Here is a 24,835-nt window from a genome sequence, read left to right on the forward strand (position 1 = left end):
GTAAAGTGCTGAATTAGAGAGTATTGAGAGTATGCCCAGATAGTCTGAGCTGTAAATTATGGAGACATGGTGCTTAATGGCAGATGTGCCTCCCAGGGTCACCCTTTATTAAGGCTTGGCCCTCATAAATCTATTCCGTATGGAGTGCTCATTGTCACTGCTGCTAGTGGACTAGCAATTCATGAGCCCTTTGAAAAGGAGAAAAAAAAGAGGATGCATGCAGAGACCCACAAAGCTCTAAATTAACGAGGAGGCAGAACTGTCAGGAGCAAGGCTTAAAGAAAAAAAATGAAGTAAAAGGAACACATTGGGAAATGTCAAAACTCCCCAGTGGGATCCAGCAACACTTCCAAAGAGATGTGGGTCATAGTGTTCATGTCACACACAACGCTACACTCAGGGACATTGTGTGAAATCTGTTTAATGTCTCTTTAACCAGATAAAAATAGAATATATCTATTGACATCAATGCCACGCTGCAAAAGGCCACAAGATGGCTTAATGTACTGTAAAAACAATTACAAAATCAAATCGGGGGGTACTTTTTTTGAATAGCCATTCCATTTTTTGGTTTATTTCACTCTTGTTTAGAACATGATAAAAGCGCTATTGTGAAAACTAGGAGGCACTCTTTAAAAAGCTGGTACAGCACATACAGGAAATTCAGATAATTGCAAGCCGAATGCAGAGTACAGTATGGTGAAAAGAGAAAGGACTCTCACTGAATATTTTAATGGCACAAGACAACAAGAATCAGATCTTAAAATGACAGTCTAAACACCATTGGGGGAAGAATATTTTTCGGTCCACAGGCCTCAGTTTATGAGCTGTGTCTGTTTTATTGCGGCTCTATCTGAGGATGCTGATGGCTGGTCTTGGAATTTATTTAGTCAGGATTGACCTCCTGATACTTTGTTGAGTTTTTATGGGTCACCAATATGGGTCGCAGGTCATGAATTACTACCAAACAAGCCAGAGTCAATGACTTGTTATCAATCTAGTGACACAGAGGAACAAATTAAAAGACACCTCAATGTCTTTGATGTCTGTGTGACTTAAAGCCTGTTTTCAGAGGCATCAGCAACAGCCTTTTAAAAATACTGGATCCTTACAGTGCCCATACATGAGCTTAGCTGTATGGTGCTGTAATGCTGCTATATTAATGTATAATGTGAAAGGGATTCCTCGTAACCTACAGACAATAAGTTACTAACTGTGTAGTTCCCCTCAGCTCTACAGTGCATTTTAGCATCTTTGAGCTAATTTTTTTGGTTTCATGGCCCTCTATTTTACTGTTTGGTTCACTCTCATTGCTCTCATCAACCTTTCAGCACTGTTTTCAGGGAAAAGATAAACCTACTGTCCAGCACCAAATAGAAAAGTTAGCAACTAGCTGATTAACAGAGTGAATTAAAGCATGAAGCAACTAAAGCAATATTTCACTCAGGACTTTAGAGACCAAAATAGAGGTTCAACTGCCCTACTTCTGGATTTGCATCGGTTCCCCATTCTTTCATTGCTCTTTTGTCAACAGCATTAAAATGACTGTTGGTTAAAATGCAGACCAGCTATAATGTCACTGTCCACTAGATCCCTGTATCATGTTGCAACCTTTCAGAAAGTGTAATGAAAATAGCCCTCTATTAGAAAATATACTAAGGCTAGCTAGTGGAACAGAAGCTAGCTTGAAAAGGGTAAGGGACTTAGTGTTCTATAAAGCAAAGGGATTAGGAAAGATTAATGAAAGGTTTGGGCCCAAACAGTATCCTTGTCCCTCATCAGAAAATGTACAAAATCCATTCACCAGTCTGCTCTGATTCTACCAATCAAAACGATATTTCTGTTGTGAGATCATCATTTCCAGCAAATTTTTCATGGCCCGTTGTTTGTATCCACTACAACTCTGGTGCTTCCATAAACGTTACAAAAGCATTTATTGACATACATATTTCTTAAGCAATAATATGGCTCTAGTAACTGAACTTTTGAATTCATATCCAATGAACACTCTGATACAGTATTTCCTGTACATCGATACCAGCTTAATACACTATTAATTCTCACATTGGCAGGGCTTGACTAACACTGCTTCCTATTTGTAATATCAAGGTTTAGAGGAGTGCCAGACTGCTGTAAATATGATACTTTCAGGAGCAATAGTGCTCTATGAATATCTTTGCATACAGATTTAAATGAATTCAATCTATAATTTTGTGTGATTGTTTGAAATACTTTATTCAACATGTTTCTAGAAAATTCAGCAGCCCCATGGGTCCAGGAAACACATCATATAGTGTTTTTATTTATTCATATTATGTATTAATCTACAACATGAAGCAATTTTATCTACAACAGTGGTATAATTTCCAACGTATTACTTGAAGTCTAGCAGTCATTATCAGTCCTCACACCACACTTTTACATGGCAGTCACAAAGTAACACTTGTTTGCATTTCATGCATCCAATCTCTATTATCTCTCTTTCTTTCATTCCCCTCTCTAGTCCCCACATACTTCACACAGAAGTTCTGTCATTCTCATGTGCAAGCAGCGCAATTTATTTACACAAGTGTCTCTCTGGAGGATGAGCTGTTACTCTCTTGCAATGCAATCTCACCACAATATGGCCACAGCAATTTGTCTTTATTTAAGTCCCCATTTGCCTTTTCAGCCACTGCTGCATGGGTCATTCTCTTCTAGTCTGCCAAAAGTGGCCTTTAGCTTCCTCAGTACCTCATTTGTTACGTTTCACGCTTAACGCAATATTTTGGTTGGTAAAATATATTGAAACACTCGTGCCTCACTACATGAGAACTGATAATCTCTGATATCTGCAGATACAGTTTATACTAGACACAGAAAATGTATTATTATTTGGATATTTTCAAATTTAAAGCAGGTAAATCACATTATTCACACTGGGGCTTGCAAATAGGCCACCAGTGGCTACATTTTTGTGTAGTTTGTGGTATTTTTGGATGCTAAAAGTAAAATATATATATAATACTGCAGAATAAATGCTTTCTCTTTATGTGGTTGATATTCTTATGGATCTTGAAATACAAGACTACATTTTTAACATTTTCTTTTTTTTTATTTAATCTATTCTGAATATAAAATCTTAAGTGGCTCAATTTTTCTCTGTTAGTAACTGAGTTTTACAGCCATTAGGGGATGTTTTATTCCTGTGTTCATATATGCTGACAATATGCTTAGCGCTCTGATATGAATTCACTTGAGTAGCTGCAGCCTGTGTAGGTGTGGCTCCATTCTTACTCTGGTCTGACCCAGCAGTGAAGACTGGGCATCTGCCTTGAGGCGCTACATCTCTGGACTAATTACTGCAAGGGTTGCCAAGCAACTGCAGCAATTGGTGCCTTGCAAGTCCAGGGGTGGCCTAGTGGTCCAACCAGCACTAGTCAGGCCAGTGATGGAGCTTCATCTGCCCCCAGTGACCCTCTAGCCATTAGACAAAGACTTAGAGCGTCCGTCAACACAGCCTGCTGGACACTGCGAGCCATGAACTTGGCGTATACAATACACAACAAAATATGTGAATTTACGGACTTATACAAAGGTAAAACTGCTCCAACTGTGTTACATTTCAGCAAATTTAGATGGAAATTTGTTTGTTAGTTAAACTCACTTACTAATGGTGCACCAATCTGTACCAACATACAAGCTACAAACTTTCTAATGACTTCTAAAAGGCAGTTTCTGTCATACACTCTATTATTCACTTAATTCCACATCATTGCATCCCTATCCTGTGTTTAGCCTCCTTGCATGGCAATTACGAGCTTGTTTTGTCTTCTATGACAGCATGGACACATTCAACACATGCCACCCCTCCTTCCCCCATGCCCTCCTGTTCCTGTCTCATTGTCTTATCCCCCGGTGAGTTATGTCTCTTGAAGAGAGGCACACAGCAGTCCCAAGACCTCCTCCTCATAATTACCACCCTTGTTTTTACCACAGGGATGCCAACAAACTAATTACTGAGGAATAATCACATGTTTGTCAAGACCCCTGCAATCTCGGGTATGTAAACTGTGCATCTCCTGTCAGATTGTCTTGCACACACAAACACACACACTCCTCTTGCACACACATTAATATAAAGATTATTCTGTTCAGAAACAAAGGTGGTCATCCCTTCAAATAATTATTAAAGGTTGTTAATGATGACAAATAGTCCATATCTGGGGAATTCATTGCATTTTTTCTGTTGTCAGACATGCCTGCATATTTGTAAAAGGCTGAGCAAAAGCACAATAAGCCTCTATTACACTCATGTGTGCCAGATGTGTTTGAGATCAGCTTTTGTGGGCCATTTTGTATTCTCCATGTTGGTGTAATGGCTGGAGATGCTCTGGAGATGCTATCTTCCAACAGCCACCCACACACACACACACAAATGTGAAGTGCATGCTTGACCTTTATGTTGTAAAAAGCATATCACACACTGCCATGCACAATTAGCAAAGTGGTTTTCCACACTTATAGTACTTAATGTGAGTGTGGCAGAATTAATTTCAATGACAGACTCTAAAAGCTTATGTGTAGCTGTAATTGTTTAAACACACCTACTTAAGCAGTTAATGTGTAATAAAAAAAAATAAAAAAACCTAAACAGAATGACTTCACTGGAATGCTGGCATAAATATATTATATAAAATGAAAAGGGTTGTTTATCTTGCTGTTTTTTACTTTGCATACCTATTTGCCTTGTAAATACAAGCTTTATATCTGTTTACCTTTCTGTATGTTTGCTTTTGGAACTGCATACAAGTACAGTACACCCTATCTCAAGATCCTGAAGAAAATAATTAGCGTGCATACGCCATGTGATAACATGGTTGTATGCATGCTAATTATTTTCTTTATAGCCTATACTTCATGTTTTGTACAGTATGGTAGCTGTTTGGTATGTAATGTACAAAAAAAATGCATGGAGCTGTATTTACCATCTATATCTATTGAAACCTGAACTTTTGAACTGGGAACTTCCCTTTGAATGTGTATCTCTTTGCAAAGGAATCATGTGGGAACATTTTAAAATTGCATCATCCTTTTTCCCTACAGATGTTGCAGACTTAAACTAATATTCACCCCATGGCCTGGGTCAGTGCTGACGTCTCAGCAGCTGCAGGGTGTCCATTGTTTTTGTGAAAACAGGCTTTATTGCCTCACATGTTTAGGTTCTTACTAAAAGCAAACAACAATTTTACAGTTGTTTTTATTCTGCAACATTAGTGTAACAGTGTAACCATGCAGACCTGTTTCTCTTATATTCATAGTGACTCACGCTTGCTTACCAACCAACCTGGCCGTGACACTGTGCTGCTACCTTTTAAACTTTACAAATAGAAAAGACTTATCTTTTCTGTTTTGTTTTTTAACATAATATCTTTCTCTGAGTGGGGTGTCTTGGTTAGAGAAAAGTATTCTGGCTAACTCATATCTGCTGTTCAGCCATTCAAAAAGCTGAGGCAGCAGGCTAACAAGAAAACTCCTTAATGCAAAGGTTCACCATTGTTGAAAAATAACAGTGAACAGCAGAGCACAGGTTTATGCAATAAAGTGGGCCATGTCTGTGCTGTATTGTTTTAACATATTGGTAGCCATAAATTGTAGATTTTACTTCTAAAAATGCAATAACATACTTGTCAAAGATAAAAGTAGCACAAGCAAACATTAGCACTGTCCCACTTCTATGACTTTGAAAATGTGGCTAACATGTATGGGTGTAAGGAAATATCAATGTACTCGAGTATCACAATATCAACTTTTGTGATATGAATTCTTAAAAAATACTGTATCAATTTATAATTAATAGTTTGGTTGCATAGATTTAATGCAGTGGTTCATTTTGCGCTGTGGCATAACCCCAACCGCTAGATAGCAGTGTTGTAATCTATCTATAGCCATTTCACTCTTCCACTCCAACGCGAAGATTTCACAAACAGTAGTGCTAGATGTTGTTTTTAACTCAGATTTTATGCATATGGATGTGTGTGTTTACTATGACAGTTTTCCTACAATTAGATTTTTTTTCAAACTTACAACATATCACCTTGCTTACAGTATTGCAATATATCGAAATATATTGAATTGTAACCCTTGTATCGTGATATGTATCATAATGCCAGATTCTTGCCAGTACAAAGCCCTACTAACATGCCAGTTGCATTACAATGTTCTGTTCAGCTCTTTATTACTTTTTGTCTATTAAAACTCCCATATTTTTATATATTGTAACTTTGTGAAAATAGCAACAGCTGTCAATAACCAATGGTTGATAGAAAATGTATATACACATAAACACATAAAACAGTAAACTAAAAACAATACTGTCAACTTCAAACCAATAAAAGAGACACAAATTCAGATATGCCCTTTGTGAAATAACCCAAACTATTCTAACTTTGACTAAAAATAGTGTCCCATCATTCATAGCTGATTGAGAAAATAAGTTTAGAGGGTCTTCATTCAAATGATCATTGATGAATTACACAGAGCAGGGAGGAAATCTATAGTAATTGCCAATGAATGTTTCAAAACACATGAGAATTTAGCTATACAGGCTGACACTGAATACTGAAATATACATTTCACAGACATTCACACACACAGAAACACAGAATGTCCACTGAAGATGCTTCCTGTTCTAAAACCATGGTCGGTCGAAGGCTGCAGAAACAACAATTGAGAGCAGTTCCTCTTTTTAGGTGGTCAGTTCACAGCTCCACAGACCTGACTGCTGCCCCCACACAACACAAAGCTCTCCAGTCAGCAGTGAGGTGCCCATTATTTATATTACACCATCACATAGAAGGATTGGTGCAAGGTTGGTGACACTAAAAACTAGGACAAGCAAGGAGCACTGAGGAGTGGTGGGTGTTCTAACATCCTAAAGACTAGTTCCTCCACTCATCTGCCACTTTACTGAATATTCCCTTTATTCTTGCGTTAGCACCCTGTTCCCGTCCTCCCTGTCCCCCTGGCTCGCCTCCCTCTCTCCTGACCTCCTTCTGAGCGACTGTGGTCCTTGCAGTCCACACGTCTAGTCATTAATAACACTCTCTGCTCTGTTTTTCCTGCCAAACAGAGCAGTGCTTTCCTGTCATCCTGACACAAATTAATTCCCCTTATTTATCTTCTGGCACCAAGGCCGGCATAGGCGGAATAACTGTTTATGGAAAAAACGGACAAAGAATTATAGATGGTGTGTTCTTGATGACAGGGCCATTTGTTTCTCAAATAAGGCTCAAGATAAAGTTTATAACAATCATTTTGATACCAGAAGTCCTTTGTCAGCTCTCTTTTCCTCTAATCAAACGCCAACTGAGGGATCTGTGTGGGGTTTTTGTGTTAACATAATTATGTTTACATACATATACACTGGATTTATTTGTTTGTTCTTGGTGGCTTGTGTGTTCTGGCTTACAAATCAAGGTAAAATGCATTGTACAGTGCATTATATAGTCCAGACTGCCCTTAACAGAAAAATGACAGCATTGGTCACTTGTTCAAAGGGCTTATCTTTACATTTTCCTATCGTGCAACCTCTTGTTGCTGTGCAAATAATATAAAGTATTTAAAGAAGTTTATATTAATATATGCTCTTCAGACAGTGTGATCTGCTTAAAAGAAAGTAAGTGCACTTTGGATCAAAAATGACTGTTATGTACTATTGCATTCAAGAGGGAAGGTTTGTGCTTCACGTAAAAGAAGTACTAAAAGTGTGACGGATGAAAACATAAAAGCTACTGCATTTGCATGTCAACAGATCCGTCTCCATGGCAACTGAGCAAAGTCCTTCCACCAATGAGTCTCTTGAAAGTCTATTTAAAAAGCTATTAATTGGATCTTGAGTACGGATTGTTTCGTCAAACATATGTTTACATTCAGTAAAAGGTGGCTGAGATCACGGAGAAGACAGTTTGTACCCTGCCTCCAACCAACAGTCAACAATGATTTCTTTTCACCGTCAAGTGGCGTTATCATAATCTTAACCAGGGAGTTTTAGTTAATCTGCAAGAAATCTGAATGAACACAGCGGTCCTAAATGTCTTTTCTATTTGAATTTAAACTTTTAAACCTTAAAATAAATTGTTAATAATAAAATTCAATTCTTATTATTCCAAACAGCCCGTTCCTCGACAATACTACTGTGCATCAGATGTGACACAATGCTCAGTATGGACTCCATCGCCCTCAGTGCATATATAGGTCCCACAGCAGCAGGAGCACCAGCATCTCCTCATTCAAATCTAAGCTGCTCCAGCTCCACTGACAGTGAGAAATGGATTTAATAGCCAGAGAACAGCTTGTCAGCAGTCTAAAAACCACCATGTTAAGAGTTTTTTTACTCATCTCTGGATCCCCACGGTATTGCAGTGGGAGGGATATTGGAGAGATTGGAAAATACCAATGTCAACATAACATTGACTTTTTTTTCCTCCGTAATGTATATGATTCATTGTCTATTCACTGTGAAGCTGCATGTGTATTTATGTGTGTAAAATTGCATGTGCAGATGGGTTACACGTATCATGAGAGAGAGAGCACTGAAGCTGTCCATAATGTATAATAAATTAAAGTTGGTGTTTGATTGGATCTGTTGCAGTTGCTGTTGTGTTATAATGCTGCTAATTACTCTGCTGTTCCAAACGTGTAATGAAATGACTCACTGAATTGGTATTTGATTATATTTAAAAGCTGACGGAATGACAATGATGCTGCCTTGCCAACAATTCCAGCCAAACATACTGTACCTCCAAAATAAGCATGCAGTTATACAGAACAAAGTAGTCAGGCTTTTCATGCAAATTAAGGAATACAAAGGGAAGACGAGGCAGTCTGCATTTAGAGAAAGTATACTACAATTTTAAATTTTCCAGAGCAGTATCTCCATAGATAATGCAGTGTTTTCTTTCTGTGCTTAGAGTGGTGTGAAATAATTTCACTGATAATCTACCTCTAGGTACACTCTATATAAGGAGAACTTTAGGAGGACGAGAAATCCATTCAGAACTGCATTAGCTTTATAACTGCTTTACTGGACCAGAGAACAAACAGCATTCAAAGGATGTTGTAGCTTTGTTATCAGGTGCTTCATGTAGTGGTGTACTGCAACACTCTCCATCAGTACAGCTTTAAAATGAAGCAACGTGAGGAAGGTAGGTCTGTGGCTCTCCCAGTCATAATTGTGCAGAGCCCTATCTAGCTGTCGTCTCCCCGGGGGAACAGTAGGCAGCTCAGGGGCGTGTTGTTATATTTCACACTTAATGATGTGCAAGGCATCCTCGGCTCTTATCTGCAGGCCTATTTTAGTCACTGACACAGCCTCTAAATTACACAGCAAATGCAGCCCCAGCACTGTTAAATGGTTTATATAATGTTTCTTGGAACCACACTGACAAGATCATACAAATATCCTTTTGCAAAAAAATAATGAAGTCTGCCTTCCAATCAAGACTGTTAACCTTTATACATTTAAACTGTACAAATGCAGATGCATATATGAATAACCTAAATGACACATGACAAATTAATTTTACACCACATTTCTAAGTTTCTAACTATAGTTGACCTTAGAATTTAAATTTTCCGGTATAATTCGCACATGATGTAAGACACAGAGATTACATGTTCAGATAATATATAGTATATACTGTACATTAACATAAAATTGTTTTTTTATGCTAACATGCTGAAATTGTGTATAAATTACATACCATTTGGCACAATGTTGTAGACAACGAATCACGATTAATCACATTATTAAATGTAAAAACATTTAATTAAAATAAAATGTTCAATCACACGTCCAGCTGTGATGGGGAACATGGTTACTTTATTTTGAACCAGTCGCATGCAAACTAAATCCTTAATTTGCTTTCACAAGCCTTTTCAAAGATGCCTTTTGTTTTGTAATGATTTAGGAAAAAAACAGAGCATGATTAATCTCTAACTGGTCTGCAGTGGGTTTGTGGGTTGTTGCATAAAATGTCATCAAGTTTGGTAGTCAAATAAAAAAAATCGTATTTGCCTTGAATTGTTTAATGTCATGATTTTCCAGCAGTAGAAACTAGGACAGCACACAGTATTAATAAAGAACATCACCTCCCTCTGTGATTGCTTCTGACTTTATCGAAATAATTTATTGAGCAAATGTTTGATATATACTATAGTATATCTACAGTATATGAAATGCTAGGGTACTCGTAGCTATACTGTTTCTCCATACATCTTTTCTTATCATTAATTTTATATTTACTAAAGTTATATGATCTACATTAACTTATTTGTTTGTTCAGATGCTTAATTGTCTTAATGTGTGCTTGAATTAGTTAGTTCACTCTTAATATTGAGACCCCAATTTGAATGTTACTGTATAGCAGGCAGAGGTGCCAATTCACAAACAAATAACAGAGAAAGACCCAGGATATGAAAGAGCAATTTTCTGAACAGAGCACTCCCTCTCTGCTGTTTAGGAGATAACTTTGTGGTAAGCTTTGATTTTTAATTTCCTGTGGAGTAAAGTGACCATTCTCAACACCAGAATTTAATTTTAGCAAGGAGGAAAAATGTGTGTGATCTCAATTATGGTGGATAGGATGCACTTCTGACATACCCCCACTTTGTGATGCTGCCTGATAAGATCCATTTTTATGTAAAATCTTGCCTACTGTAGCTTTAATCAGTGTTGGCATTGTGGTAATTCTTTAATGGAACCAATTGGTGCTGGCTGCAGCTTTTGCTAACAATGCCATAAAACCTTTTCCAGCAGAGCTAAGGGATAATAATTTCTCCCATAATAAAACAAATGTTTAACATCAGTGTACAATCTGCTGCATTCACATCAAATTAGGTGCCTGTCACACAAAATCAATCCGTCAGACATTTAACTGTTACCTGGAATAATTACATTTCATGATTATCGGTGCTTGTTCCGAACTAATGTTGTTTGTTTGATGTTTATGTTAACCAAATGCCGTTTTACTTGTCTGGGTAAATGTAAAGGCTACTGTGTTGCTATTGCCAAATTATGTTCTCACTGCCTCATGGGGAAATCTGGTCCAATCCTACAAGCTCAAAATTATAAAGCCTAAGGATAAATAAAGGCTGACTGTGAACAAAAATGAAAATTAATGATCCAGGTTGGCTTGACTCAGAGAGCCACTTTAATTCTTGGGAGTCTTGCTGTGGTAGCACGTTCACAGGAACACAGACATCTTGACAGCTCCCCAGTGACCTTCACCTGAGCTCAGGGACAGGGAATTATGGCCTTAGCAGGGCCATCTAAAAGCAATATATTTACAGTTCATTATGTCATCCCGGCAGGCAGCACCAGGTTTATCAAGTACTAATAAGTGTAAACTGAACTGTGTTTTTTATAGCGCAAACAGGGAAATAGGCTCTTACACAAATATCCCAATGCAATTCTTTTAATTTCAGAATCAATAAAAAACATTTAAGATTAGAAGGGAGGAAATATTGTTTTTTAATAGAGGTAAAAACCTGGTCAAAGGCTGATTCTGTCAGTCAGTAATCTGGAAGCAGCTTATGTGTGAAATAACTTTTATTATTATTATTTATTATCACTTAGTGCATTAAGGTATTGACATCAGAGTGCACTTATTTGCTCACATACTGACAGTGATTGATTCACAATCTGAATGCAGTCTGAAAAATTAAAAGCCATCGAATTACAACTTCGATATTATGTCTTCTGTTGCATTGTAGTGACCTAACAGGAACTACTTTATGACATAGTCATTCCTTTGTAAAAAAATTATCATTCCTCAAGTAGCGTAATTTTTATTGAAGTTTCATTGAGGCTTGTACAATACATACCTATTACAGTGATAGAAATCAGGAAGTTAAATGATAGATTACTAAAACACTACAGGGAATAACCACAAATGAAACAATTAGTTTAATCTATAATTCATGAGAGGTGTTAATGCCACTAGAGAGAAGAGTTTCCCAGTGTATCTCATGAAGATTGTACCGTAATACACATTTAACTGTTCACTGTACTAACAAGACAGTACTGAAATAATTAGTTCTGAATTGTTAGCGTTATAAGGCAATCACATGGCACGACTTCTACTAAAATGTTTACGGTGTGGCATTGCACTGATAAGTAATAATACTGTAATGCAAACTCAACATTGTCAGTTTGATTGTTCAGTTAGAGCAGGCCATTCAAAATAATAAGTTAATAACGTGAAGAATCTCATCTTGAAAACATAATGGGCTTTATATATTTTTTTTTTTATCACATCAAAGAGTTTTAGCTTTTAGCAAATGCATCTTTTACCAATATTTTACATAAGATAACCAATATATTTATTTGATCTAGCTTTGATTCCTAATGTAAACACGTTGAGCACATTCCATTTGAATTCCTAATCATGACTGTATTTGTTGATGTAAATAGTGAGAGGATGTAAACCACAATGGCTTTTTACTTTAAGCGCTGTTTTAACAATTAAGCTGGAGAAATAAGTCAGTGTTGTAACATTAACATATGACTTCTAATCATTATGTGTTTCACTTTCTTTGGCAGCAATAAGGCATTTCTTTAAATTATCCTTTTAAAGACTTGTATGGATCAAAGTAAAAATTGTCACTACCCTCAATTCCCCAGATATGTCCTGAGTTCATATCACACTTACTATGAGTAGCCTGACAGCTCAACTCTTACAAAAATAAGCCTTATTTGGTATTTTAGGACCAACTGTATGTGCTCCCGTGTTGCAGACTGACTGAAACCCAGGTTTGCATGGAATCATTGTGCTCTTCTGAACTTCCTCTCACAACAACAAAATGAAAAACAGGAATAGTGCTGCCTTTTTGATGTTGCTCTGCGGTAGATCTCATCCACAAGCCAAAACAAGACTGCACTGATAACTAGAAACTCATTGATACAGCAGCTATGGATCAAATGGGGTCATGTAATCTCCCACTGTCTTTCATCGGCTGGTTTTCTCTCTCTAAGGATGTGTGGGCAACGCACAGGTGATTTGAATCCGAGGAGCGAAGAGAAAAAAAGCCAAGGCAGGAAATGAGAGGGGAGGGCAAATGAATAACACAGAGGCGGATGAATTTACTGCATTCAAAGTGAAAAACAGTCCTTTAGATGAGCAGCAGAAATAGGCACACTAATAAAGCCGGATGGTTTTAAATGTAAACCTCCTGTCTCATTTTAAGCTCCACTGCTGCCATTTCAGTAAGTACTGTATGACACAGAGTTGAATAAGAATAGGAAGGGGACTACTAATTCTAAACCAGCCAAAGTGGGGCTTCATTGTGTGTTTTTATGATTAAGAGGTGTTGTTTGTCTGGTTTGAAGAGATAAATTAACTAAAGTAAAATGTGAGGTTTTTATAGAAGACGATCATCTCCAGACACACATATCAATAAATAATTGCATTTTACAGAACAGTAGAAGAAGACACAATTTGCTGAGGGAGTTCTTTAAATAATCTCTAAAACACCTCTCTACGCTGAAAATTGGGGCACCAGTTGTAACCAACCAGTTCAAGCTTTGACCAGAGGGCTGTGACAGCTCTGCAATTTGAGACCTGTAACTTCAAATATTTTATGTTCTGTAAAACAAAGCTGAGCTGATCTCATCCATGAAATGCTCATTTTCATTCTCTTCTGTTTACATTTCTTTTATGTGATCGCTCATTAAAAAAAAAAATCTGAGCAGTCAAATAGGCAAAGAGTTGCTTTGACAGAGGACGCCATTGTCAGGACACTTAATTATAACAAGCATATGTGGTTAACAAGCAAGTAGAAAAATGTCATATGAAGTCATGTGGCAGCAACTGAGACAATTATCTCTCATTTGTATATTTATATTTGCTCAAAAGACATCTTCCTTTTTATAAAACATGAGTAAACTGTCTCCCAATTGCAGTAGACATGGCACTTACTGTAGTTGCTTATAATTAAACAAGGGACATAAGAAATGTGTTAAACAAACATGAGCTACTCAAAAAATAGAGGTTAATGAGATGCTGCTTCACTATGATAGAAGAAAGTGTTGTATTGTGCTGGTTATTATGCTGTTATGCAACTTGCAAGTCATATGTTACTCCTTTGAAGGGGGAGGGGGGGGGATCTTTATACCTATTTGCAAGAGGAAGTACAAAGAGAGAAGGGAAATATTTTGTATATATCAAAAGGGAATAAAGAATGGTTCTGTCCCTGGGGACATATTGGTCTTGAGTGTAATGACTCTTACTGCAGACCTCCTGAGACAAATTGCCACTGACCCCCATGGATTTTCCAGGGCCCACTCGATTGGAAATGGACTATTCAATTTCCCACAGGGAGCCTTGCCATTTCCTCGCCATGCATCATTGAAAAGGCATCCACTTTTGGGGTTTCGTTGGTCAGATGAAAATATTCACAGAATGTTGTATCAATAGTGCAAGAACTCTCAAGCCCTAATTATAGCTTAACTTATTAATTATACCACTAAGATTGATGAAAACTGATTTGTTCTGTCATTTTTCTATATTTTTCTAGTTCATGATCAGTGATTGGAGAAATGCATACTATAACCACATTACATGTAACTATAATGCAGTTACAGTTTGTAAATCCTTAAATGACGTTACAGTTAATAATAAAACAATTATGTAGTTACTTATGTTACATAAGTTCCTTGATTAGCTGTGCAATTGGTGGACGGAAAAACAAAAAACAAATGTGCCTTTTTTTGCACGATTGCGCAACAATTTCACGAGTGATTCCCTTTCAGTGAGGAGGCTAAAGCTTCCTTCAACTCCAACAATGGAATCATTGAATATTTGAAACTGGGGTCAGAGATGGAACTCTTGAACCATTTCCCTACAATATCCATGAAACACAGCACAACACAGTGATGCTGTCTAGTGCACTCGAGGAGAGGCTCTTCAGCCTGAGCAGTGTTGTGCTGACTCCGAGGAGGAACAGGATGTCTGAGAAACAAATAGGCTGGACTAGTCTACTATAGTTTGGTGAGCGAGTAAGTGAGTTTGTTTCAGTGTATTCCATGTATTCCCAATTTGGTGTTCATTGATTTATTAACATTTATATTTAAAAACAATTCCTGTTTATATTAATGACTAATGTGTTTTATTTTTTATTTATAAATCATCAGACAGGTGTGGATTTGGTTACATTGTGTGTGGAGACCCCAAATACATGTTGTATTTATGTGCATTTAAACGGACTTATATATTGTCTTGGAATGATAAACACATTTATAACTTTGAATTCTCAAAAGAATGATAAAAGAGATTTCCAAGTTTTCAGCTAGCACCTAAACACTACGTGCATTGAAGGATAATAGAAGAGTCTCAAAACTTGACACACAAAAGTAATCATATCCACATGCCTTATGAAACACAACAAAACCATTTTTTAGACATTCAAACACTGTTTGTGGATAGAAAAATGCATTTGTAATCACCCCAATTTATTTTAAAATCCTCAATTTGTCACTCCTGTCACTCCCTTATTTCTCTACATACACAAAAAATGCCACATTGAAAATGGGAAAAAGGACAAATGAATATGTATTGGATTGTGAGTGATTCCATCTGAATTAGTCACACTGTATCCCCTTTCTCCAACATGTCTGGAAAGTAACACGCTGCAGAATTACAGTGTGATGTGTAATGGGAGAAGATGAATGAACCATTAAAGATGGGGGAAATAACCATCTCTTTTGAAGCTAGCTAAGCCACTGCCTTGCTTTCATAAATCACCTACACAAAGCAGCACTACAGTACCATACATCGCTATATAAACACGCATTGTGCACATTTTTACCTCATTTTATAATACATACTGAAAGGATAAACATTATTTCATACCCTATACATTGCATCATAACAACACCTGGCAGCAATCCATCAGTGGAGGCCAGTAAAATGACCATAATCCATGATCTAAAAGCTGATAACTAAACAAACCGACATGCAAAGGATGAATTTCACAGTCTACAGCTGAAGTATAGGTATCTCCTTTTTATCTATTTTCTGCTAAGATTCATCCTCTCCCTTCTGCGGGCCAAGAAATAGAGTTTTTCATCACTGCAGTCTCTCACTGGCATCGACCAGCAATATTGATCTGGAGCAGATCTCCTTCCACTCTACCTGGGGAGCCAGATGAGCCTTGTTCATATTGATCCAACCTTTTTATTCTACATTCTCCTGCGCCCTTTCTTTAGGTTGGGAAAAAATATATGCTTGTCATCTTTTATAATAAATATTCTTTGGGAAAGGCATTGATAACTATTAATCCAAAGTCTGCTGTTGAATTGTATCATTGATGATGTACACAAGAAGATGGGAATGCTGCTGAAACCTGCCACCAACCTCAGAAAAACTGTCTGTTATGACAGTTCGGAGATGTGAAGGCATGCTACTTCTTATCTGATTGAGGATGCTGGCGATGAAGCTGAGACTGGCACAAAGAGGCAAAACATGTCTATCAGAAAGCCAGACAGGCAGGTCTGATGTATGAAAATAAATGTCGGCCCGAAACAAATAATCCTAATTTTCGTCAAAACGGAAACACTCTTCAACTTCAGCAAAGAGTCTGGGTGTTTTTTTATAGTCTATTATAATCAAATGCTTCTGTTTTCTAATCCCACTTTTCACACTTATTTCCACGTAGTACCCCTCTCTCTTTCTCTGCCCATTTTCTTGTGCTCATTCTTTAAACGCCTCTTTCTGTCTGCTTTAAGTCCTTCACTCTCTCTGTGTGTCTTCCTGCCTCCCCCTCAGGAGCAGAATCTGTGGTAATGTACTAATCTGTGGGAGCTTTAGTGCAGTCTTGCCAATCTGCCATGTCAAGATACACAAATCTCACTCCAGGCAATTACAGGCCTTTTTTCTCTACACAGCAAAAGAGTCTGTTTTCCCATCTCTGTTGCAGTGAAAACTGCCTCTGTGACCCATCAAGTACAATTACCTTTTTTTTTGTAACAAACACTGATGGCCCTGGTGTGGTATACGGAACAGGTACACTCGGCACTGCAGGCATGGAAGAGGTAAATTAGTATGTACTAAGTAATAAAGTAATGTAATAATGTTTGTTTGGACAACATGTTCCATTGAGCCCACCAACAAAACAAGGAAACCAGTTATTTATCAAGGTGGCTCTTTTTATGTCTGTATATCCATTAGGGATATACTGGAAAAACCTGATGGCATGACAGTTTGGAGAAATTATACTGTAGTCTAAAAGCGTAACTCTATGTTGGCTCTATGGCAAACACTCACAAAAGGACAATTTTTTACTTTGCTGTAATCATAACATGTCTTTGCATCTTAAGTTGCTCTGAATCATATTCATGTCATGAAGGCATTGAATTAATTACATTTTTAACATCCCTCTGCTTTTGTGAGACCAGGTGGCTTTGGCTACGGCTTGTATAAAGAGGGTTGATAGTGTGGTGCTCCCATTAGTTTAGCCTAGATGTTGGGATTAATTGGGCAATTCTTGTACTCTGGTTTGATTTTTTAAAAACTTTTATATCAGTCAGCTTCATAGCCAAAGCAGGTGGTGAGCTGAAACAGTTTTCACTTTCCTGGCTGCTATTTTTCAGCTCTCTACACCAAAACCTAGGTTACGACATTCCAAAACAAGCTGCTAATCAGATAGGCATGCCAGGTGGTTGGTTCCCAACGTGGCAATCGGGACCCTCTAAAGAGGTCCCCAGATACATCTGAGCTGTCACAATATGACTAACTAGACAGGACTGAATCAGAAACATATTCAACAATGACTTCTCTAATATTCCTCATATCCTGTAAAATATTGGGCAGTTTTACTGTTTTGCTTACTTTTAGTGCAAACATCCAAACAAACATCCAGTGGCAAACTAGACATCTGTATCCATTTCTAACATCAGTATCTCTAAATTAACTCATAGTTTTGAATGGTGCTGTTCCTAATCAAAGACTACTATTTGAGCATCGCTGTAAAACCAAATGATCATATACTGTCATATCTCACTAAAATAATTACAGTAAACAGTTATTCATCACACTTTCCCCCTCACTCTAGCATTAATCATGTTTTTTTACACTATTCTTATTCGGCAATATGAGTAATTATATGTTTGAAATTAGTTTTGACATAATTTTGGTGGCATCCTCTTGACTCAATGCATACACATATAGCCACTTTATTGTTTGTCTACCAATTCTGGAGATTTAGATGGAGCAAAGATGATCCTTCTTACTAGCAGCCCTGCGGGGTCTCCTGCCTGCGGCTAATGAGGGTGTTAGTGCAGATAAAACTGTAAATCAGTATTTCCTAATTTATCATTTTTTAACTTTCAACATAGGGATTTAAAGATATCTAAGGGAGGAGCCGTGCTGAGGGATGAGCTTTGAAATTTAGGTCGGTCAACAGGAATATTTGCTTAAGCTTGCAAAAATAAAGGTATGCTAAAACACTTCTTGAGGAGTTCTCAGCAAAAATCTTGGCAAAGATGTAAAAAAATGTTGCTGAAACTTAAAACCTGGAACTGAGCAAAGCTGTGACACTTCCAAGATAATGCCACAGTAAACATTTTCCCTCACCTCCATATAATTTCTTAGTGAGTTTCTTTAAAAGAGCTGTCTGAATATGACAGAAATTGCAAGGCAACACATAAATATAAAGGCAGGTCCACGTTATTCTGTAAGCACTTGGGGTTTTCTCCATTCTTATTTTGAAAGCTTTGCCTGCTGGAAGAGACAGGCTGTATATACGATTAAAAAGGTTCTTAGGCCATCAAGTAAACTAATCTCAATCAATCATTTTCTGATTGGGAAAAGTAAAGTGCTTCTGATTTGTATACAGTATGAAATTCAGTCAAGCTCTCATGTTTGGGTTTTTCAGAACAGATGGTGAGGATGTTACCCATATGCCAAGACCTAGAGATAAACCCAATTGAGTTTTTGTTGAAAATTGTGAGTCAGTTTCTCAAACAGCACTTTCACTGACATTTTACATAATGAGAGTCCAGATGAGCACTCACTGCAAGGTGTTATTATCTCTGAGTATGCCCTCCAAGAGAAGTATGAATCAAGACCAAGCACTCAATGCCACCTTCAGTAAAGGACTTTTTTTTTTTTTTATTCTGACCATACATCTACATTACAGGTTAGCATTCACTAAAAAAGAAATGACTGCAACCACAGATATGCTTAATATCTCGGGTTATAGCTGAGAAATTGTAATCCTGGGGGAGTCAATGGAGCTGAAAGGATTTCACTGACAGTCTTCCAGGTTTCATGTGAAGCTACAAAAGCAACATCTGTTGTTGATTCAACACACACCACATGGTATCGTGTTACCTGTCAGATAAAAAAGGCAGACAAATCTTGACAAGTCGCACTCTGACGTGCCGTTCCACATTATCTAAAAGCGCTTGTTGCGTTTTCATTGCAAAGGTGCTACGTGCTCCAGATGGGCCACTCTTTGGTTATATCTGTCACCTTCTAATATATGGCACCTTGAAGTAAGATCGAGGCAGTCCACTGTACGCTAAAATCGTATCACTCTTCCAGAAATTTGTGATAAATGCGTAAGGCTTTAAGATTTCTCAGTCCATCAATATGGGACAGAGAAAGATGGGATTCTAATGCATAATGTACTGAAGGCATTTCTTTTTACCACACACCACCAACAATCACCAATATTATACACCAATGACACACGCACCTCTTGAAGCTAAAAATGACACTATGAATATCCGTTATAAGAAAACTTTGAGAAATCTTGCTTGTCATAATAGTCGTTATTTCTAACTGACATCTACCTGTAGAGTCACGTGTGTAAAAGTATGTTGCCATACACTGACATTTTTAGCTGTCATCTCACAAACCTGTCAACCTGTGAACTGTAAAGCAAAGAGGGAAATGTGGATCCCGTGGGCAACCCAACCCAACCCCTACATGAGTCCACGTGGAACCAACATGCACTGCTCTGCCACATTTACTTCACCTGCCGCTTTGACGCTCTTCTCTCCTGCTCTTCGCTCTGATACATAACCCTTGTAAGGTCACTTACCTACTTTTGAAATGCCAAAACATACCACAAGATGAAAATGACTTCTGCTGCTTTTTGTGTGTGAGGGCATTGTGTGTGTGAGTTAGAGCAACTCATAATGGAGCTCTTGAAACGCTAGTTCATTATGACCTTTGAAGGTTGAATATTGAAGGGTTGAATATTGGACACTAAAGCATCTTACTGAGCTTGCATTGAAATGAACAGGAGGTACTTCAAAATCCCACATACTGTATATCAAGTGAGGTTTTTCCATTGTCTTTCACTGACCTACACACACACTCCTACATCACTTACTCACTGAGCTGTGCTGAATCCCAGCTTAAGTACTATATCATGCCATTAGCAATGCAAACAAATGCACATCTCCTTACAAGATGCATTTTCTTCAGGGTTAAGTCAACATGTCCTGGATTAGATGGGACAATAACATTAGAATCTAGCTACTGCTGTCGACTGGCTTTTTATGATGTCGGTTTTGTCATGGACGTAGAACTGTACATCTTTATCTATCTTACACGGATTTAAGCATGTGATTTAATTATTCATACTATATGCACCATACTAATGCGAGTGCACCACTGTGTGTAGAGCTACCAATGGTAATGATGGCATTGTTTTTGTCTCACGTGTATTGGATTTTATTCATAAAACATGAAAAAAAGAGAAGATGCACAGATTTAGCACAAACACACAATCCTAGTTCTCTACATGTTAACTGTATGAATAGTTACTGTTAAAGCCCACAAACCACAGTGTGTGAGTTATGTGTGAGAACATGACTAATATTCACACATTGTTAACTCCTACAATGTAATATAATCATTAAATAAATACTACACTAATTTTTAGTTTTTTGTCATTTGAAACTGATATGAGGATATGAGACTTAAGTTAGTATTTGTATGCATGCTATGCTATCGACCTCTACAAGTGTGACACCCTCTTAAAAGGCCTCGGTGTGTCAGCATCCTCTTAAATAAAAAGAAGCATTGTAAACATCCTTTTAATTTGACATGTAAAATATAGCACATCATGTGCAAACAAACTAGCAAAGGGATCCGCTAGCCCACCTCATAGAAATCCCCGGGAATGTGCATGGTATAATAAAAAGGGACAATTTCCATCTTTAGAAAGTGAAAGCAATTACATTAGAAAGTATACTAATTTAGAAATAGCCCAGTTGTACCTGTAAGCCTGTCTGCACAGCCTGTAGTTCCTCTTAAGCTGCACATGGCAGTTTATTGTGATGACAGCAATTAAATACCCTGTGATTTGTGTGCCAGCGGTATTATGACTTATCCTACTGTATGCCCTGCTCTGTACAGCTGGATAAAAAACGAGGTTTTAGGAATCCAGTGTCAGAACACCAGCTGAAAGCAGAACCACAGAAACTATCCCATCCTCAAGGGACCAGCCATGAAGGATAAACCATACAAGTGGTTAACATGACACAGGAGGAGGACCTCAGGGGGGCTAATGTAATACACAATATTCTCACAACCTTAAAGCAGACAATGAATACACGCACTGTCCTAACTCCTAGATTTAATACTCAAGTGGGGATGTGTGTTTGTGACCACACAGTACATAACTGGACTGACGAGGTTTCACATTGTAACACAGGGGACAGCTAACAATGGCCCAAATTAGAAGCAGTGTGCTAAGATTTGTGCCTCATAAGCATTCTCTCAATCTCTCCCTGTGGCTTTCCTTCTGCCACATCAAAGCTTGGTGTTTGGTATAGTGTAGTAAAAACCTGTGTTTCAGATGAAGCCACATGGTGTGCACTAAAAACACCAGTCAGCATTAAGTGTGTGTAGTCCACTCTTTGACAAGTTAACTAAACTAGTACTCAATACATGGGGCAGTACTTGACTAGTCAATATTATATAATTTTAGCCAGTATTACCAAATTTACAGTAGTTTTCTGATGATAATGTATGTGTGTATGTGAAAGCTGCATTTGCATTGATAAAAAAATCACATTTGTGTTTACAGAATGCCAAGATCATTTTTTTACATACTGCAATGAGAACTATTATTTTAGCCAAAGAATTTATCAAAACTTGATGGCAAAAATGTATAATTCTTGAAGTGGAATTACATTTGTGTATTTATGTCAAGTATGTGTATGTGTAATGAAAAGCTGTATCCAATTGCAGAACCACAAGCAACCAGTATGACTATGAAAATGACACTTACCTTAGGAGATGGAAAAATCTATCTCCACATTTTATATGGGAAATGGTTTAATTTTTTGTGTGTGTGGGTGGTTGGTCGTGTGCAAATTCATGTATATATCAATGCCTATTAGCAGAATATCTGACATTACAATAGCTAGGATTCCTGTTCACACAGCATAAAGTAAAGCCTCACAATGTACATCCACAGGGCAGTTTGAAGACTTACCTGTTCAGATGATGCTTCACAAGTATATGATAAGAGATAGCATTTAACATAACACAATATTTCCTATTCCTATATATTTAATGTAAAGAAATAGAACATTGCTAATAAGAATCTGCAAAACTAGAACACATAATAACATAATAAATGTCAAAGCAACAACAAGAGCAAGCAAAATGTAGGAAAAACTTGAATGTCATGGTGTTAATCACTGCTTTTCTAATTTTTAATTATACATAATTTCTACATGTCATTCTCCAATTAGTAAACAACACACACTGACATTGAAGTTTCCCACACTTCAGTAAGCTAATGATGACTTGCTAAATTTGGCTTTACTTCAGTAACCAACTTAAAAGAATCAAAGTTTTACCTTGAATGCTCAGTAGGGACCTTAGAAGCCAAGCTTCCCCTCTCTGCCCTGAGGAGGAGAGTCAAATGGCAAAGATCAGAAGTCCACTTACCCCACAGGGAGAAGAGGTGAGGATCACAGCCAGGATGGGAGGCCCAAAACTATGATCAAGCCTCACCGGCAACCCCAAAACCCATTATTTGAACAAGACAAGTGTAGTTACCCCTGGGTGGTGGTGGTGTATACTGGAACTAGGACAGCAACTATTGTGTTCATATTCCCATGTGAGTCTCATTTATGATTCCCATGCATCAAGCAGAAAAGAAACAGGTGACACAGCTTAAATGTGTGAATGCAAAGCGAAAGCGGCACCTACCTTGAAAAGCTTTCATTAATAGTTGAGAAAGCAATTTTAAAAATGCCAATGACTTTATATACTTCATGTAGCATGAGTATATAATGCCACAAAACACTGCTCAGAGAATTAAAAGGGTAGTACCTTTACTTTTACCTATGAGATTTGATGAAATGTTCCATGAAGAAAGCAGATTCCAGACAAAAAGGGAGAACAAAGGAGAGGAGACACCAATAAGTGTCATGGTCAAGTAGGAAAAGGACGGACGACATGAGAAAGAGGCTTGATGGCTACAAATATAAGAGAGGAAATGGGGCACTAACAAAGGAAAGTGGGAAGAGAAGAACAATACTTCATGTCCCTGCTCTCCTGCATAATAAGGATATGCAGTATAGCCACACAAATGAAAAGATGAAGCTTTAATAGATGGACTGTCTGTGCAGACACTCCCAACATGCATTACAGAAGCCAGGACAGATGAGGATTAGCTTAAAAAATTCAGTAAGCTATTTTCCACCACCATGCATTATATCCTAATATGTTATTGCAAATGTCCCTTTACTTGAACAGCATCATCATAAAACATCAGAATGTACAGTAGATGTGAATAATTAAAGAGAAAGAAAAGATGGAGAGAAATGACACCCAGCGGAGTGGGGAGTAGAAAGCCAAATGAGCTTGAAAAAGAGGTCATATGAAAAAAGTCACTGGGAGAATGAAAATCAACTAGGTCATTCAAAATAAGTGAAATGACAGCTCATATCTGAGCAGCTTCAAGCCCGAGCGTCGCACAAGAGTTAGAGGCATACACACATTTCTGAGCACAATAGGAGCAGGAGGGACAATGGAAGAATGGCGGGAAGAAGGAACAGAGCTCATACCTTGGTCGCCCATCATCAGGTGTGCCAGACCTTAAAGGAAAACAAGAGCACAGTCAGCAGAGAACAAGGGATCAAGGGAAGCTGTGTGACACTGACACGCAGGCATCTCATACAGAGCAGATGTCTGTGTTACTTGAGGAGTGCTGGGATAGGGAAGAGTGGGACGGAGAGAAAGAGGAGGGTACACAGACAGGGTTAGCATGATGAGCATTTAGTCAACCAAAGCAGGTTGCAATGCATCATCAGCTACTTACTAGCTGCTTACTGAACTCATCATTCAGAAATCTAAATTCAGGTTGACCTTTTATTTTAGTCTTCGTACACAAGACTATCATCCCACCTACTAATGGAAAGAGCAATCCCTATGCACAAATATAGCCAAAGACTGTTTTACCTTGACCTTCAACAATTGTCAAGTATCCACATAACATATGAGTCATCTACTTGTTTCATACAGAAAAGAAAGGAAGATGATAAGTCATGGTCTGGTCACTGTGCCATTTTGAGTAGTACATATTGCTTAAATTAACAATTCAATTGTATTACATTCATTTGATTGACAGAGTTAACCAATGTATTGATTATAAACAATAGAGAAAGATAGAGCCTTTCTAGTGAGCCAACATACACAATAGCAGCACCTTGACTGTGTTTGATCTGAATGGAAAAATATGTTAATCTGTATCATTGGTAAAACTTGTGTTTACCCTACTAATTCATGTCAAAATGGCTGCTCTGAAAAAGGTATATAGATTC

At 37.7% G+C, this 24,835-nt stretch overlaps 1 protein-coding gene across 1 annotated transcript in view; it reads right to left on the reverse strand.

The window, feature by feature from the left end:
- The window catches only part of LOC118329748 (neurexin-1a-like), a 244,810-nt gene that overhangs the window by 199,809 nt on the left and 20,166 nt on the right, over positions 1 to 24,835 (reverse strand). Inside the window, exons 4-5 of the mRNA XM_035664025.1 lie at positions 24,080 to 24,109; positions 22,865 to 22,912 (exon numbers count right to left, since the gene is read on the reverse strand). Of these exons, the coding sequence (XP_035519918.1) occupies positions 22,865 to 22,912; positions 24,080 to 24,109 (78 nt within the window). The remainder of the gene's footprint in view (positions 1 to 22,864; positions 22,913 to 24,079; positions 24,110 to 24,835) is intronic.

Source organism: Morone saxatilis, unplaced genomic scaffold (genome assembly GCF_004916995.1).
Source record: "Morone saxatilis isolate NCDOM2014 unplaced genomic scaffold, NCSU_SB_2.0 Contig19, whole genome shotgun sequence".
NCBI lineage: Eukaryota > Metazoa > Chordata > Actinopteri > Moronidae > Morone > Morone saxatilis.